General features: G+C 34.3%; 1 protein-coding gene across 2 annotated transcripts in view; it reads right to left on the reverse strand.

Moving 5' to 3' along the window:
• The window catches only part of LOC119599933 (putative uncharacterized protein DDB_G0289263), a 19854-nt gene extending 1800 nt beyond the window's left edge, over positions 1-18054 (reverse strand). The window contains exons 1-4 of one of the 2 annotated variants that reach the window (XM_037949884.1): positions 16883-18054; positions 2666-2823; positions 1168-1360; positions 1-1103 (exon numbers count right to left, since the gene is read on the reverse strand). The exon at positions 1-1103 is cut by the window's left edge and continues 1800 nt beyond it. In XM_037949884.1, coding sequence (XP_037805812.1) covers positions 1-1103; positions 1168-1360; positions 2666-2823; positions 16883-16936 — 1508 coding nt within the window. In that variant the 5' untranslated portion in view covers positions 16937-18054. Of the gene's footprint in view, positions 1104-1167; positions 1361-1445; positions 1533-2665; positions 2824-16882 lie in introns of those variants that run through there. The other variant, XM_037949892.1, reaches the window with a different exon arrangement.
• Positions 18055-19106: the final 1052 nt, after the last annotated feature.

Raw genomic sequence — 19106 nt, forward strand, 5'->3', positions numbered from 1 at the left:
AAATCCCGAATTTCGTTGTCATTGCGAACCATGGTTGAATCAAATTCGATACCGTTAGGAACTGTTACGGATATACCTCCTAAAGAATTGTTCGACTGGTAGAAAACTGGCTCTCTAGTCGATGAATCTACGTGAAAATGCGTAGGATTAGTGCTAACACGATGTAGGGGATTCGGTTTGATGCAGCCGTTGCTGTAAATTACTGGCGTGCCACCAAGTTGAGGATGAACGACGGCACCTGCACCAGAAATTGAACCGACTAGAGAAGAATCTTCCGAGCGTGGCTGCAGTCTATTGCTTGTATTTCCTCCAATTCCCGCTGCACAACTATTGTTTGCAAAAATATCACTAATACTGCTGTTGCTGTTCGTTATATAACAGAACTGTTGATCACTTTGGGACTGTACGAAACCACTACTATTGGGTAGCGTACGTAAATCAGTGCTACTATTACTATTGTTTATCACATTTCCATCGTTACGATCGCCGTTTGTGCGCTCTTCCGTATCACCTACACTAGTAATCCCGCTGCCTCCATTATCGTAGGTCACGTCGTTTTCAAATTCCCTAATATTACCATTATAATGGGACATTCTTTCATTGCCTGTACTTCCCACACCATTGAGCCGACCAATAGCTGTGGCATTAATTTGACTACTGACTGGACCATAATGACTATTATTTCGTCCATTATTGTAATTGTATTGCGGATTAGCATTTGAGCTACTGCTATTCATTTCAAACTGGCTGTTAACATTCCCGCTTGTGCCACTAGCCATCAATACGCCACCATTCCCCACATTTGGGCACACCAGCTGAGATGCCGAACGGGGCATCATATACTGCTGCTGAAAGTGTGGACTGAAACCTATTTCAGGGCTAGCCGCCCTTGAATACGGCGGTGGTACCAGAGTATTTGCTTCGTTGATGTTGCATATAAAACTAGAACTAAGTGAATCTACCGTACTAGCTGCTGACAAAGAGCCAGCTGGACGCACTATATAATTACGAAAATATTGCACCATTAGGTAACTGGAACCGTTTTTACCATTATCACTATTGCATGTGAACACCAGTGGGTATAAGTCCGGTTTCGATGTAACCTAAAACATGAAATTATTAATAATAACCTTTCCAACATCTTTAGTAGTATGCTTCTTAACTTACCTCCGTATAGGGAGGCGGTGGATGATGAAACGAATTACAACGACTATATTGTGGTGGAGCATAGCACGAACCAGCCGAATCGCCTTCCGATTGCACATGATGTTCGTTGAAACCCCAGCCACAAAGCGTGCGTCTCTTTTTCCACAGCGAATAGGCACATAGGATTGCTAAAATAATTGCTACCACAACACACCTACAACAATGTAATAAAAAACAAAAAGTTTACAATTTATATGTCTGTTAAATGGACTAAAGTACTATGTAATTAAATTGCGTACTGTTCTCTGGCAAACTTAAGATGTTTAACTAAAAATCCCATTTCTTTGGTATAATAAAAACTAAATACTCAAGTTCAAGTTCAGATGGTCTAGTCTTGGCTGAATTATAAACACAACTAAATTCAAAATATTAACGTTCCACTGCCATAAAATTGATATGTACATTTTGCAACATATGATGTACATATACTGTATATCATGTATTTAGGTGCCCCAAGGGACTATGGTGCAGCAATGATTGTCAGTCAATGTTATTACAGTGTATTCTAAAGATATAACCCTATTTAATTATTAAATATACAAATATTATGTGGCAGACACATACATTATATTTGTATCTTTAATTTAGGAAGCATTAGGCCTCGTTTAGATTTAAACTAATTAAATAGATGCCTGTCACAGAATTCCATTCCGATGGATAGTGGAATTATTTCAGTACATTTCTTTTTCACAAAAAGTAAAACGACAATTTTCGGAATGAAACAACTTTAAGTGTTTAAAGTGGAATTGAAATTCGTTTGTAATTATTGTTTTTAAGTTTTCAGCAAGATATTTACTAAAAATAATTCCACTTTTGATCGGAATGGAATGCTGCGATAGGCCCGTATATACATACATATGTAAATAATAACATACATGTTATAGTTACGCTTTGTATGGGGCCAATAATATTTGACATTTTCATAGTATCGTCAATCTAAAAATCTTAAACGGAGTACGACAAATATGTATGTATATTCATTAGGGATTTTTTATTTATTTTTGTAAAATTCTTCTTTGAGCCATAATTTTAACTTATCTTAATTAACTTAAAAATTATGATCTTATTTTTTGGTCTTACACAAAACTTAGATTTGTTACGTATTGAACCATTCACTTTGAAAGTGCAGTGAGTCCATAAACATATTGGATTGTTAAATTTTTGATAGTAAAAAATTAGTTTAAAGCCAGATTATAAACACATTAATCTATACCTTAATTATCTGGCTTTATATTTAAAATCCGATAATTACTTTATAAGTTATTTCTCCAAATGTTTAGTAAGGTATTTTAAAACATTTAAAGCCGTTTTTTCTCAAAACGTCTTTTATTGGATTAGGCCAGACTATTAAATGAGCGATATTGTGTATTTACTTCCATTCAGGGTCTGTGTCTGTTGCCTTTACTTTGTACAGTGTTTTTCATTTTAAAATCATACTCTGTATAGTTTTAAGACTTACCAAAAAAACCAATGACTTATAAAAAAAAGATTTAGCACATGTTCAGATGGAGGTGGCAACTGACGTGGTCCACTTTGGTAAGGTGGGCAGCATCCTTGTGTACAACACTCCCTGGGTAAGGAACATATATGACCACCTTCGCAAAATCGAGCTGCTACCTAAAAATTAATAAAATTTTATCATTTGAATTTAAATCATGACTTATTTATTTTAAGGAAAATTTATTGAGCTTTTTTTTCAAAATTCTTTATATCGTGAGCATAATTTAAATTTTCCTATTATCTTAAAAAGTCGGACGGACAGACATCGTTAAATCGACTCAGAGAGTTTCTTAATAAATATACATATATGTACGAAAAAAGATATTCTTCTTTGTTATTATTATTATTTTCAGTGTAGTATTTTGTAGTCAAAATCTTGGTTGTTATACTATGGGCGAAAACTAAAGGACTGCGCTCTAATCCTGGGATATACCATTTAGTATTGTCTGATGGGAGGCTTGGAAAAAGGACTGTTGTCGAAAGATGATCAATTAAGCTCAAAGATTACATTAGTAGTACTCCACAAGCGGCCTTGTACATCATTCTTTATCTGTCACTCTTTGTAGGGTGTGTGACGGATAGGAATCTACTAAGACTCTATAAGTCTTCGTTAGTCAAGTCCTCGCGCGACCATCACACAAAAACTCTGTACTTGACCGTGGTAACTTCACTTGTGGACTTAAAAATATAGAGTTATAGCTATAGACTATAGGGGATATACTGTGTGCAGTTTTTACCGACGGTCCATGATGGATATCGGCACGGATGCCGGTGTCTATATCGCTGATGCCGATATAAAAAGGTCCTTCAGATTCCCTGACGAATGTAATACCTTCCAAGCAGAGATCCTATCGATCTGGAAAGAGACGGAAGTGATACGGAATCACATCGATCTAGAGTCGATTGTGACAATCTATGTCGATAGTAAAACTGCTTTTAGAGCATGGGTAGTTCATACGGTAGATTCGCGTCGTGGAATGGATTGTGGAATGCTTTTAGCGTCATTTCTGGATTGTTTTTGTGCAAAACACTTCCGCGGCAAATCGAGTTTCTAACCATTTATATGAATTTTTAATAGTATAATCTACATGTTTGGAGGGGGATAAACTGCAGTTCGTATCATTGCCTTTTCACCAGATAAATGTCAAATAATGACACTTGTTTATATCAAAAAAATCCGATTTTGTATTAAAAAAATTCAAATTTGTTTAGAATAAATATTGAAAACTTTGAGTCAGGATTCTTCTTATGGTCACTTTTTTCTACATATTTGTTATACAAAATTTTCATTCGAGACTTACAGAAAACTACTGAACCGATTTACATGAAATTTGGTATACTGATAGGTCTGACCTCAGGATCTGGATCGGACGCTACACCCCTTTTTACGGCAACTTTTTGTAAAACAATTATTATACCAAATTTACGTTCAGGCATAAAAAAACGATTTTCATGAAATCTGTTATAATGAATGTTGTGGAATGAAAAGTACGTAACATTACATCCTCAGAGCGTATAATAAATATATAATAATAAATATTATGAGACTCTTTTTTACTTTTTCACTACGCACATTTTTAGGTTCACTTTTAGTATAACAGCTATAACGCCAAATTTCTAGGCTATATATATATAACAAGTAGAAGTGTTATATTCGGCTGTGCCGAATCTCATATACCCACCATCAAACCGTATGCCATCATGATCACTCATCAAATTAACTGATCGTTTTTCATAAAATTTTTTAGACCGATTTTGGTTAATATAAACATGTTTACATCGAATAGCTGTACTCGCATTTTAGGGTAAGTTACCGACACTTTCCGCATGAAATTCGGTAGGAAGATTTAAGTTTCTATAAACGTTTCTTATATCGAATTTCATAAATGTACACGTATTTTAAGCGAGAAATGATCGTAAAAGTAATTTTCTGAAGGGGACCTTATGTGGGGGGGGTCAATTGTGGACAGATCCGCACCAAATTTGGTAGAGAGATCTCATCGCTTTACTCGTATTTTTAAGCCAATAATGAACTTTAATGTCATTTTCTGAAGGGGAGCTTATATGGGGATCAATCACACGCCGATTCCCACAAAAGTCAGTAGAGAGGTTTTGGCTCACAAGAAACCTTCTTATGTCGAATTTTATCTCAATACTCGTACTTTTAAGCCAGTAATGAGCGTTAGAGTAATTTTCTGAAGGGACCTTTATGGACCGATCCACATAAAAATCGGTGGAGATATTTTGGTTTTGGAGATTTGCTATGTCAAATTTCATCGCTGTACTCGTATTTTTAAGCCAGTATTGAGCGGTAAACTAATTTTCTGAAGGGTAAATTATAGGTAAATTATATACTTACTTATGTCAAATTTCTTCGTATAGTCGTATTTTTGAGCGAGTAATGAGCGTTAAAGTCATTTTGTGAAGGGGCCTTATATGGGGGGTAGGGTCAATTATGGACCGATCCTTGTAAAATTTGGCAGGAAGTTTTTGGCTCATATAAAACTTATTTATGCTGAATTTAATCGCTATATTTACACATTTAAAACATATATGCCCGTTAAGGGTCTTTTTCGGGGGTCCACTTGTATGGGGGATATCCGAAAACGCCCATTTTCAATACCAAACAAACCTTACCTATAGAGAATACTTCTGGCTCATTCCGTTCGGACTCTATCGTGTTTTCAACAGACGGACGGACGGACATGTATAGATCGTCTTAGAATTTAATAAGGACCCAGAATATACATATATACTTTTGTGGGTCTATGACGAATATTTCGATATGTTACAAACGGACAAAATCAATATACCCCTCATATTTTTTGATGGTGGGTAAAATAAAACATGAACCTATTTTCAAAAAATTTGGCAACATACAGTGTATTTTTGGAATCAACTTTTTGATCTAGACTTTATGCTTCATGAAATTTTACATGATAATAGTTTTATCGTGGAAGGTTGGGTTAGTTTACCGAAGAGAATGTTTAATACATCAAATCCGAATAAATACAAATATACCACTATTTTAAAACAGAATCGGATGTAGTTTCCTACGATCGAGAAAACTATAAGCTATATTAGATCTTGAATGAATGTCTACTGAATCTACGCTCCTAAAATAGGGTAAACAATATACACAGGTATTAATATTACATTTTCACAAAAATTCGAATTTTAAATCGGCTGTGGTCCTTATATAGCATTTAAATCTATATAAAAAATCATTCATATCTCCCCCTAAAATTTTTAGTTATATAACTCTTTAAAAATTTACTTTAAATAACTCTCAATTCGAGAAAACAATAAAGATTCGTAATCACTCATATTTTCCATACAAATCGAGTTTTATATCAAACATATAAAATTTAAATTAATTGTTAAATCGAGATAACAATAAAAATCTATGATCAATTAAATATATCATCAAAAAATTATCTTGATTTAAATTCGATTGCCATTTTTTAAATGCAGCTCAAATCTAAAAAAAAACATGAAGATAAATACATATCTTCATGGTTAGATATATATTCTTTGGTTAGATACATATAGTAGGTATATTGGAGAAACTGAAGGGCATATAGTAGCATATAGGCGAAAGTGATTGTCAAAGACCTAAGTCCCCTGTCAAAAACCTAACTGGTGAGAATATATTAGTAGAAGCACAAAAATAAACACTGGTAGATGAAATCCCACTAATAACACACAAAAAATAACGTATCAAAAATACATTTATTATTTAGTACTTTTTAAACAACTGAGTTTAATACATTCTCACCAGTTAGGTTTTTGACAGGGGACTTAGGTCTTTGACAATCCCTTTCGCCTATATGCTACTATATGATTAGATATCTTCACACATTAGACTGTCTCGAAAGGCAGACTTTTGCAAATCTTTTATAGGCATTGTTCATATAAAATTTTCCATTAACAAATTCCGAAATTTTTTAATTAGAGGAAGATGTGGATTATTTTAATATGTAAAATTATTTGGGTATCTTTTTTGTATATCTAACGACATTTGATCTTTTAACCTTTATTTCTTCGGATTTAATAAGTGGTGTCTAAATTCAGCCAAAACTTTAGTGTGGACGTATAAAAGCTAATGAATAACAAGTTAGAGTGCTATATTCGGCTATGCCGAATCTTAAATGCCATCCACCAGCAAGCTCCTTTTTAGCAGAGATGGGTGTAGTGCACTAAATTATTAGTGCATTATTATTATTATTAACTAGCACTAAATATTATTTCAAAAAATATATTTTTCACTAATTTTCAGGAGCGTAGTGGTAGTGAAGCTTATATTTTTAGTGATAATGTTACTTTTTTAACTATAACTCAATTGAGTGGTAGTGTAGAAAAAAGCACTACACTCAAATAGTTAAAAATTTGAACAGTCACTAACAAAAGGCTTCAATAATTTTCTTTGCAGTATTTTTTATGAGAATTATAGAATTTGTAAGACAATAAATGGTTCAATTTTTTAAAAGATACATCTATTAAAATGGAAAATACAGATTTTGATGAACCCTACATATGCAGTTATCCCAACAACATCTCATGCTTTAAAAAGAAATGGTTGAAACACGTAAATTCCAAAACTTTTGCCTTCTTTTGCTTAAGTATAATGATTTTTTTCTTTAGCGGAATGGTGGACTCTCCTCGAAGAATTAAATTAATAGGTCAATTATGTATCTCGATTGCCACTTCAGCTGCGTTGCCAGTTGCCAAAATGATGTGGTTACTGAATGTTTTTTAGGCAATAGCTTGGAAACTTTGTAAATAATGAACGTTTTATTCATTAATAATATTCGTCCAATGAGTTTTTGGTTGACTTAAACCATTTCTAGACTGACCTATTAACTTAAACTTTCCAATGAGCGAAACATTTCTCTGTTGAAAAAAATAGTGCAGGAAATTTTTTTTGAACTAATAATTTAGTGTGGAAAAAATTATTTCACTAGGATGTAAAAACAAATATTTTAACTATTTTTAAAATATTTTTAGTTAAAAATTTTAAATATCACTATTACTGAGTGAGGCTTATATTTTTCAATTCATCACTAAACGTAAATAAAAGTAGTGAATAATTTTGAACTACCACTAATTACACAGTGATACAGCAAAAAAATGCAGGGGTTCTCATATACCAATTCCATTTCGTTATAGTCCATAGAGTAGGAATATATTTTTAATTTTTCCCGATCACTTCGTTTAGTTCCTTTTTAAGAGCAAAAGATGTGAAAAAGAGGTATTTTTGAAGTTTGAACTTTAAAAAAATATATGTTTGGTAGTTTGCAACCGATTTTCAAATTGTATATTTTGTTTTAAAGATACAAGTGTTGTCTTTCAACCCAAAAAAATAAATCCAAAATTTATGATTAATGTCTTGGTTACGGCCATTTAAGTAAAAAAACTCACACTTTTTTCACAATTTTTAATTTTCATACTGCTTTACGTTGGCCATGAAGCAGTAACTTTAGCTTTTATTACATTTGAAAAAAGGCACATTAAGTTGGTTTGTTTCTGGTTTTCTTTGTAACAAGTTTAAAAAAATTTTATAAACATTTTTATACAAAAATTAATTTGTATGGAGAAAACCAAAAATTTGAGGAACATGCTATTAGAAAAATTGGCATAAATCATCCAGTTTTTCATAGATTTTTATGAAATAACAAGTTTTAGAAACCTTCCTTTATGTGATTCTTCAGGAAATTAATAAAAGATGAACTCACCGCCTCATGGCCAAAGTAGAGCAGGATGAATATGAAATTTTTTTAAAAAAGTGTGAGTTTTTTTACTTAAACGACCGTAACTCATTTAACCATAAATTTTGGATTTCTTTTTTTGGATTAAAAGGCAACACTTGTATCAAAAAAAATATCGGATTTGAAAATCGGATGAAAACTACTAAACTTATGATTTTTCAAATTTAAAACTTCAAAAATGGCTCTTTTTCGCATCTTTTGCTCTTAAAAAGTAAGTTAACGAAGTGATAGGGGAAAACTAAAAATATATTCGTACTCTATGGACAATAACGAAATAGAATTGGTATATGAGAACGTCTGCATTTTATTTTTCTTCACTTTTGTATCACAGTGTTATTAGTGATAGTTAAAAATTAGTGCACTACCCCCATCTCTGCTTTTTAGTAAAACCCATTTAACTATCTAATTTTTAGATAACTTGCCAAAATTTTTGTTTCCGTATTGAGGATACTAACATTTATACATATGTCGAACTAATTTTGATTAGGTCCAGAAAAATTTTTATTAATAGGCCAGTTCGAAAACATTTAAATACAATGATTTATCTATACACAGAATATACTCATACCGAATTTTACTCCAATAGCTTTACTAATTAATTAAATATGTGCGTTTAGGTGATTCTAGGAAGTGTACTTTATACAGGAGCTATGACCAATTAAGGGCCTATCCGGAAAAAATTCGTAGAGTGAATCATATGTACACAAAATATATTTGTGTCGATTATTTGATAATGTAATATGTGCGTTTAAGAGATTTTTTGAAGTGGACCTTATATAGGAACTATTACCAAATATAGACCGACCCAGAAAAAATTTGGTAGAGTGATTTATATTATTCAAAGATGATTTAAGTGATCTTCGTAAGTGGACCTATACGGAAAAAATTTCGTAAAGTGATTCATATAAAGACAAAACATATTTGTGTCGAATTTTATCAACATAACTTTATTTGTGGACCTGGAAGTGGACCTTATATGGGAGCTAATTGGTCATGGGCCCATTCGGAAAAAATTTCGTAAAATGATTAATATTTAGATAAAACACATTTTTGTCGCATTTTATCAAGATAGCTTTATTTGACAATGAAATATGTGCTTTTAAGTGATTTTCGGATGTGGGCCTTATAAGGGAGCTATGACCAATAATGGACCGATCCGTAAAAAATTTGGTAGAATGATTTGTACATGAAACATATTCAACTCGAATTTTATCACAATAGTTTTCATTGTCAATGAAATATGTGCGTTTAGGTAATTTTCGGAAGTGGATCAATTGTGGACCGACTAAGATCTATGTTGATAATATGATTTCTGTTCATATTATATTTGTGTTGATACCGATATATTTGAGGGAGTTGTTAATGATAAACTAATTTCCGGGAATATATAACTTTGTATGGGGGCTATTGGAAATATTGGATCAATTGTTATAAGCTGGAACATACTTGATCCTTGAAAAATAATGTGTGAGAAAATTCATCGAAATATCTTTGGTAGCTTCTGAGAAAACTACTTAACAATTGAAAAAAAACTTAATTTTTTTCGAGGTAGTCTGAAATTTTTACTCATAGCTTTTTACATCGTGAACCAATTTTGCTGATTTTCAATACCAAACTCTACCGGATAATAAAGAATACATTTGGGTGAATTTTTATTGCTTCGTTTTAACGTGAGCGTGTTTTACACAGACAGACGGACGGACAGACGAGCATAGCTAAATCGACACAGACAGATGAATATTTCTTGGTGTTACACACGGAATGACAAAGTTATATATACCCTCTATCACCACTGATGGTGGTGGAAGGTATAAAAATAAAATTTTTAAACATACTTTTGTATAAATGGATGGATTTTGAGAAACAATGAAAAATATAATAACAATTTTATCGTTATAAGCTAAATTTTGACATCTATTAAAAAAAGTATAGTCATTAAAGATAGAAAAACATTATCTTTATTTTTCAAAGAAACCCGGGCAATGGCGCTACACGCAGCTAGTTTACCATAAATTAGTTTTTTAAAAAAGTTGGCTTGTTGCCAAAAATCATAACAAATATTGTCAATCTAGCGTTTCTAAAACAAGTTAGCGAGTATGTCTCTTAGTGAATTTGTGTAAATGTTTATTTTAATAATATGTTTGTATCATGAATAAAACAATAATATATTATTAATGTTTTGTTACTCGGGAGAGTTTTCCCGTTTTTTCTACCTAGCGCGTCCCCGGGTGGCGGATAGAGGGTAGTGATGGACCATCTGTCCTTCCCTAGTTTTAGTTTCACTCAGCTGAGGGAGGGCAGATTGTCCACCTCCTGAGAATATTATATTCCCCGCGGACCAAAAAACTGGAAAAAAATACATGGAAAAAAGAAAATAAAAAAATAAAATTTACGGTGCAGGGCCTAAATAATCCTGTCACGAGTCGTAGTCATCTTGCAATCATGAGCGAAATACTACGTGGTTACCTTGGCCTCCGTGGCGGACAATGCGTCAAGTGTACAGCATGCCATTGACAAAAACATAGGGGTGAAAGAGAAGGATGTACTCGGAGAGAGCTCTAAGCTACATCAGCCTTTAAATATATGTGAGGGTTCCGACTCTGACAGATGATAATAACAACACCATTATAGCAAATCCCAAGAAGGATGAAGTAGAGCAAATGGTGAAAGAGGTAAGAAAATACTATATGGAACACAAATTGAAAAAGATGCTTCAGGATATCATAGTTAGTCAATCCCACGACATTCCTAAGGAAAAATCGGACTCTCTCACAAGATCTGAGGCAAAGAGGATCAGGTCTCCCGAGGAGTTGACAACTGAGAATAGACCTAAGAAGAAAAAGAGCTCCCCGTCTTCTAATTCGAAGTCGAAGCCAAGCCACACTTTACTCAAAGGAACCTCAAGTCAGAATTCTGCGAGTAAGGTTGACAACGCCAAGCTAGATATTTTGAAGACGAATTCACCAACCTCAAAGGTAAGGGTATCTCAAAAGAAACCCCGAAAAACGAGGAAGGAGAAGCTAGACGGTGTAAAAGAAAAAGAGCCGCCATCTTACTCCAAAGTGGCCTGATGAAGACACCGGGACGATCTCTGCTACGTAGTTTACGATTCCGGTAGTCCGACAGGCAAAATTCCAATAGAGTAAGGTAGAAGATCTGGTCAACAATACGATAGTGAAGCACGCAATCGCTTCAGTGAGAGAATCCCATAAGGCCTCTTGGAATAATGAAACGGTGGGTAGAACCACAGAGATCCTATGGGGTGACCCTGATGAGAGCAACACGAGAAATCTCCTCAAAATGAGCAAGTCTAAAGTTAGTATGATAATACGTATTCTGAGTGGACACACAGGATTACGAGCACATCTATGCAAAATTTGACGTGCGGTTTCAGACGAATGTACAGCATGTGGAGAGGACAGTGGAACTCGGGAGAACTTTCTTTGCCACTGTCAGGCATTCGTCGAAGTTAGATCCAAGTATCTTGGAACTGATGTTATTCCGGAAATAACATTCCTGACTAACACTGATTGGAAGATTCTTAGGTATTACGTCCAGGAAACTGAGTTTCTGAACACTGAAAAATAATTCATTCAGTGAACATTTTTTTCTTTCGTAAAAAAGAGAGGTGTATTTCTTCTGATTTGATGTAGTATACATCCCATTTCGACCTAACCTAACATGTTCTGTTAATTTCATATATCCATTTATTTATATGAATAATTATATTTTCAATTGCTTGTTTTTGGTGTTTTGTTAGCGATTGAGATCTGCAAAAGGGCATTGGGCTTGTAAACCTTGTAATCAAACTATAGGAAGATAATTCAATGAAATATGGCACATTATCTTCTATGGTACCGGAGACGAAGCCTATTGAAAATGGTTAGCATTGGTCCATTATTTCACCTAGCCCCTACACAACTCAACCCGCCGAATAGGGCTCTTAAGTTCACAATTACGTTCAATATACTCGTATCTCCACAAAAAGCTGCAAAAACAAGTTCTATACTAGCCTTGACGATCCTCATGAATTTTATACTTATAGGTTTTATTTAAATTTCAATACTTTTATTATTTTTTAATTTACTTAAACAAAGACGTTAACTATTTTAGAATTCACACAACAAAATTTTTGTGTTGTGTGAAGTGTCCACACTCTCGCTTACAAAGGGGACTCTACAGTGACGATTATCTTCACCCTCGTTTACAAAGAGTACATCCGTAAAGAAATACGAATTAGAGCCAACCAGATGGTTAGACGTTAGTGGAAATCACAATTTTTTTCGGATGCATTGACTCTTTGTAGAACTGCAGGGTGTTCATTATCTTTGCACTCAGACAAAACTCGTCATGTTTTCCCTTTTTCTCTTCACCTTCATTGCTTAAGTTTTTTTCAAGTGTCCCCTTTCTTGTTTACTCGGTGGACAGTAAAGTGACGACTACCCCATCTCTTGTTTACTTGGTCCACAGTAAAGTGAAAGGGCGACAGTTTCGCCGTCGATTACGAAGAAAACATTCGTGACGAATGTCCACAAACATACAAATAAGATACAGCTGGTCAGACTTCTCTACCTTTTTTAACTATTTGTCTGTTTAAATATCTATGACCAATTAAATGTTTTGCATTTTCAAATGAAACGCAGCATGACTCTCTGAATTAAATCTATTTATCATATCTCCGATCTAGAATTTCTTAAATATCTATGCCTTGGTAATGCAAATAAAGAACCAATCAAGATTCTGTGGATTGGATCGTTTAAACCATCACACATTGAGCGAAAATACGTATGATAATTTGACAGTCGTATGACTCTCTTCATTTCAAGGATTTATTTTTATATAAACACATACAAAATAATAAAACAGCTGCTCCAATCTTACTTTGTTATTGTGTTATACCAATAGTGTAAACGTAAAAAATATAAATCATACGACTTTAAATCACGTAAATTTCCAACATTTCTACGCTGATACAGGGTCTCGCCCGAGAACATGTATCTTATGTCACAAGAACTTATGTTTTCTCCTCTCAACAGGATTATCAACATCGGATGCAACGGTGCTGAAGCAAGGTCGTGGCAACATATTCCTTGCATCTATTTACCTGCCTTTCGATTCTCCGACACTACCACCAACGTCGGATCTGATGAAACTGGTTGAAGAGGCACAAAGGAAAAATAAGAAAATTGTAATAGGTTGTGATGCCAACTCGCACCATGTAGCTTGGGGTAGTACAAACACCAATCGCAGGGGACAAGCCCTCATGGATTTCCTTAATACTAAAGACTTGATAACATTGAACTTAGGTAATAAAGCTACCTTCGTCAATAGAATCAGAGAAGAAGTATTAGATATAACTATATGTTCAGAAGAGCTTATAAACGAAATTCAGGATTGGAGAGTTTCGGACGAGCACTCCTTTTCTGATCATCGGTACATAAGATTCAAAATACTAAGGCCACCACCAAAGCCGATAAAGTTTCGGAATAAGTCTAAAACTAATTGGACAATGTTCGGGACCTTACTAAAGAACCGTTTAGGTCAGGACACTTTTCAATGTCGAAATAAAGAGGATATAGATGCCAAAGTGGAAACGTTCACAAGTGCCCTGGTTGAATCGTTCGAGGACAGCTGCCCTCTGCGAGAGCGGAGATCTGCCCAGGAAAAACCCTGGGTAACTGGGGAGATCTGGAACCTTGGGAAGACTCTTCGCAAACTATTTAACCGGGCACGGCGTAAAAAAACCGCAGTATACTGGGATGAGTATCGTAATAAACTTGGTGAATATAAGAAGATCGTTCGAAAAGCCAAACGAGACTCCTGGAAACTTTTTTGTGAACAGGTAGATAGCGTAAATGACGTATCGAAGATAAAAAAATTCCTATCCAATACTCATATCCAACCGGAATCTATGATCGATGACACGGGCAGGAGGCTTGTGAATACGGAGGAGACAATGAAACTCCTAATGGACTCTCATTTCCCACCCGGTATATCGAATAACATAGATGAACCTATATTGGAGGAAGGGGAGGGTAACACGGAAATAGCTATTACATCTGACATGGTTAAAGGGGTAATCAAGAGCTTTGCTCCCTATAAAGCTGCAGGGCCGGATGGCATTTTCCCGGCACTTTTGCAGATGGAGGCGGGACTGGTTTCCGTACATCTGTCACAGATATTCACTGCATGCTTAAAATTGGCATATACCCCAGTTAAATGGCAAGATGCAAGGGTAATATTTATACCCAAACCAGGGAAACCTAGCTATGCGACACCTAAGTCCTATCGACCGATAAGTCTTACGTCCTTCCTACTTAAAACCTTGGAACGGATAGTCGATAGCATGGTTAAAAGCAGTATACCATACAAAGACCTTAAATATAAGCAGCATGCTTATGTAAAGGGACGATCGGTGGAAACCACTTTAAACGAAGTCGTCCACTACATAGGTGAATCTTTCGATAGCTAACTGTATACACTGGCGGTATGCATTGACATCGACGGCGCTTTCAATAACGTGCACACTGATACCGTTATTCAATCCCTAGACCAGTTTTATGTTGACCGGGTGCTCCGTAACTGGATCAACTACATGCTAAGGAACAGATGGATAAGCTGCGAGATGTACGATATAACTATCAGGGAAAAGGTATTTCGCGGTATACCACAGGGTGGCATTTTGTCACCTTTACTCTGGGTTACCACGATTAATAGCCTCCTAAGGACCCTAACCGAGAAAGGACTTAGACCTGTCTGCTATGCAAACGATGTCGTAATACTTTTAAAGGGAAAGGATCCAAATTACTTGTGTAGAAGAGCTGAGGAGGCTCTGAATACGGCCTTGAGCTGGGCTCAACCGAGAGGCCTCAATGTTAACCCGGCGAAGACGGAAATCTGTCTTTTCACAAGAAAGACAAAAATTTCTACATATACTGAACCTTGCTTCCTGGGCAAAAAGATACCGGTGACAGACAAAGTTAAGTACTTAGGTGTAATACTTGACCGGAAATTAAAATGGAGACACCACATAGAGGATAGGATCAACAAGACACATCGGTGCTGGGCGATATGTAGGAGAACCATAGGCATAAAATGGGGTCTTAGTCCTACTATGACAAATTGGCTTTATAAAAGCGTAATTAGACCAATTCTAGCTTATGCTTCAATAATCTGGTGGACTGCTTTAGACAAAAAGTGCAATATCAAACTACTACAAGGAGTTCAGCGTACATGCTACTTGGGTATAAGTGGTGCCATGTGTACTACTTCAACCAAGGCTCTGGAAACGTTGCTAGATATTCCACCCATTGAAACATATTTAAGATATGAGGCGGCGCTTACAGCCGAACGGCTCTTTACTTTAGGCGAACTGATCAAAAGCGGTTATAGGACACGTCATCAATGTATACTGGACACATTGGAAGGTTATACACAATCATCGGACGTGCCTGATCGCATACCAGACACAGAATATGTCGGAAACTTTGAAACGCTAATCCCAGATAGAATGTCTTGGTCAAGCGGAACATTGGAGCAAATACCAGTAGGAATCCGTTGCTACACGGATGGCTCTAAATTAGGGGACAAAGTGGGCCTGGGGTTTTATATTGAAGACCCAGAAACAGAAATATACCACCGTTTACCTAATCATAACACAAGCTTCCAGGCAGAAGTACGAGCAATAACGGAATGTGTAAATTGGATTAAAATAAATATCGCGCCCACAGGGCTTAATATATTTACCGACAGCCAGAAGGCAATTAGGGCGATATCAGGTGATAGAAATAAATCTAAGACCGTATTGGATTGTAAGAAAGCTTTAACTGAATACTCTCCCAGAGGTAAGGTTTACATCATATGGGTACCAGGCCACTCGGGAGTAATCGGCAACGAAAGGGCGAATGTAATAGCTTTAAAGGGAAGAGAGCTCGATGTAGTTAACATGGCAAACAGGATTACGTGCACATCTATACAAAATTGGACGTGCGGATTCAGACGAATGTAGAGCATGTGGAGAGGACAGTGAAACTCTGGAGCACTTTCTTTACCACTGTAAGGCATTCGTCGAAGTTAAATCCAAGTATCTTGGAAGTGATGTTATTCCGGAAATAACATTCTTAACCAACACTGATTGGAAGATTCTTAGGAATTACGTCCAGGAAACTGAGTTTCTGAACATGGAAAAATAATACATTCAGTGAACAATTTTTTTTCATGAATTGGAGCGCACAACAGGCCCGATAGTGGCCTAGGTGTATTTCTTCGGATCTGATGTAGTATACATCCTCCTATCAACCTAACCTAACCTACGACTTTTATTCTCTTTACTAAAATACGGATGGATATGAACAGATATGAACAGATTTCAGTGTAAATGCATGATAAAAAATTAATATTTTACTTACAAGTTCGGACATTTGTGTTAAAATTACAAGCAGAGTGGCATAGAATAAAAACATTTTTTTGTATAGCTAGGATACAAACAATATCCTTAATGTATTTAATTGCAATTTCGAATTTTTTGTTTTTACTTCTTAGTCGTAGTGTATATTAAATAAACTACTTGTGTTAAATATATCGTTTTAATACGCGTGTAATATTGCTGCACGTTTTTGTAACTGCTGCTGCTGTTTCCATAGCCACTTCTCTTGTAATTGAAGAAGATGATGCTAGTGATGACACTGACATACACAAATAATGTTTATTCAACAACAAAAACAATAGCACATGTCCTTGGAATAAGAACACAATGCAATTATATGCATGTTGTTATTTTTGTTTTAATTTTTCTCCTTCTACACATTCACAGACAAACTTACGTAAATATTTATATCTGTATGTAGGTATAAAAGACCATGTACATTTATTTGTAAGTGTTTGTAAAAATACTTTTCTTTAAATTGTTTTTTGTTATTTTGTATTTACTTGTTGTTGCACTTTCTCTTATTTATATAAAATTTATATACTTCAAAACCCATGCATATGTTCATACGTACGTTCATACATACATATGTATATAGTTAAGTAGTATATGCATATGTAAAATAAACGTGCTTACAAGCAAAAATTTTTTAATTGATAGCTTTTTGTTTTATTAAAGGAATGAAGAACTGTTACTGCAAGTATTCATTTAAAGGTTAATAAAGTTTTGAATTACATATTTTATAACCTTTTTTATTTCATGCTCTCTTTCTCGCAATTATTGTTATTTTATTTATAACATACACACACACTCACTATCAATTGTGTATAGGAAATATTTAGACGCCCAAAAGTATGCAAAACTTCTTATATTAAAATAAATTTCATTGCAAACATTTGTTTCCTTTTCCATTTTAACTTATTATGTAAATAATTTACACGATTTAAAACATCATGTTATTTTAATGTAATTATATGTGATTATTTTCAATTGGAAAAAGGTACTTATTATTTTTTTCTTTTTTTAACACAAGATGTCATCATCCTTTATTAGACAAATATATAACATTTTAAAACAGAAAATTGTGATGCACTAAGAAATATTTTATTTCGTATAATTACACTTGTGATTGAAATTTCACATTTTAAATTTCGATGATTTATTTACAAAATACATTTTTAATTAACATTTTTTCATGTTTCTTGAGTTTAAAGAAAAAGTTTTTCTTTCGCGTATTCATTAAAAATGACTAAAGCACCACTCTTTGCTACCACCCAGTGACCTGCGCCGAAATGATGAGAGCCGGCCCATCCTAGCCGCCGTTGAATTTAGAAACAGCCGCAGACAAATTAAAATAGTAAACAAGTAGGAATTATTGTCTGGCATGGCCGCCACCTTATACCCTACACCAGCATATTTCGCTGTATGCAATTTATTGATGAAAATTAATTTTCTAAAAGAGGCTTTATACGTATGGGTGTTAGGGTCAAATATGGGCCAGGACCCAAAAAAATCTGGAGGAGGAATTTATTTTTATATAAAAGTTAGTTAGGTATTTTAAATTTCATCTCGATACTAATGACATACATACATATGTACATACATACATATGTACATACATACATATGTACATACATACATATGTACATACATACATATGTACATACATACATATGTACATACATACATATGTACATACATACATACATACATGCATGCATGCATACATACATACATACATATGTACATACATACATACATACATACATACATTCAAGTTCTTTTAGTTAAAAAAATGGTTAAATATTTACACTAATTACAGTAACGCAAAATAAGAGAAATACTTCTCAAATTTATGAATTATTTGATTAGTTTGCAAAAAGCTTACAATAGTTTATATACACTCCCGCTCACTTAAATAGGTTCACTATTTTGTTTACATACAAATTAATTTTTTGCAAAAAATAATGGACTAATTGGTTATATAACAATTTTAATTAATAGCATAATGTCTTATGTATCACTAGATAAACAAACATTAGTGCAATACTTAGGTTCATCATCTTTAATTTACAAAAACAACAACAAAATGCATTTTTCAATAAACTTTTTTATTTTTATAAATATTTTTACAAGGTTTTAGGAGGCTATTCCAAAATTTTTACATTCTGGCATCGAATCCATCCATTTACAGCCCTGGCGGTATG

This window comes from Lucilia sericata, unplaced genomic scaffold (assembly GCF_015586225.1).
Source record: "Lucilia sericata isolate MDLA Ls3-8-SP2 unplaced genomic scaffold, ASM1558622v1 Contig000003F_arrow, whole genome shotgun sequence".
NCBI classification, from domain to species: domain Eukaryota; kingdom Metazoa; phylum Arthropoda; class Insecta; order Diptera; family Calliphoridae; genus Lucilia; species Lucilia sericata.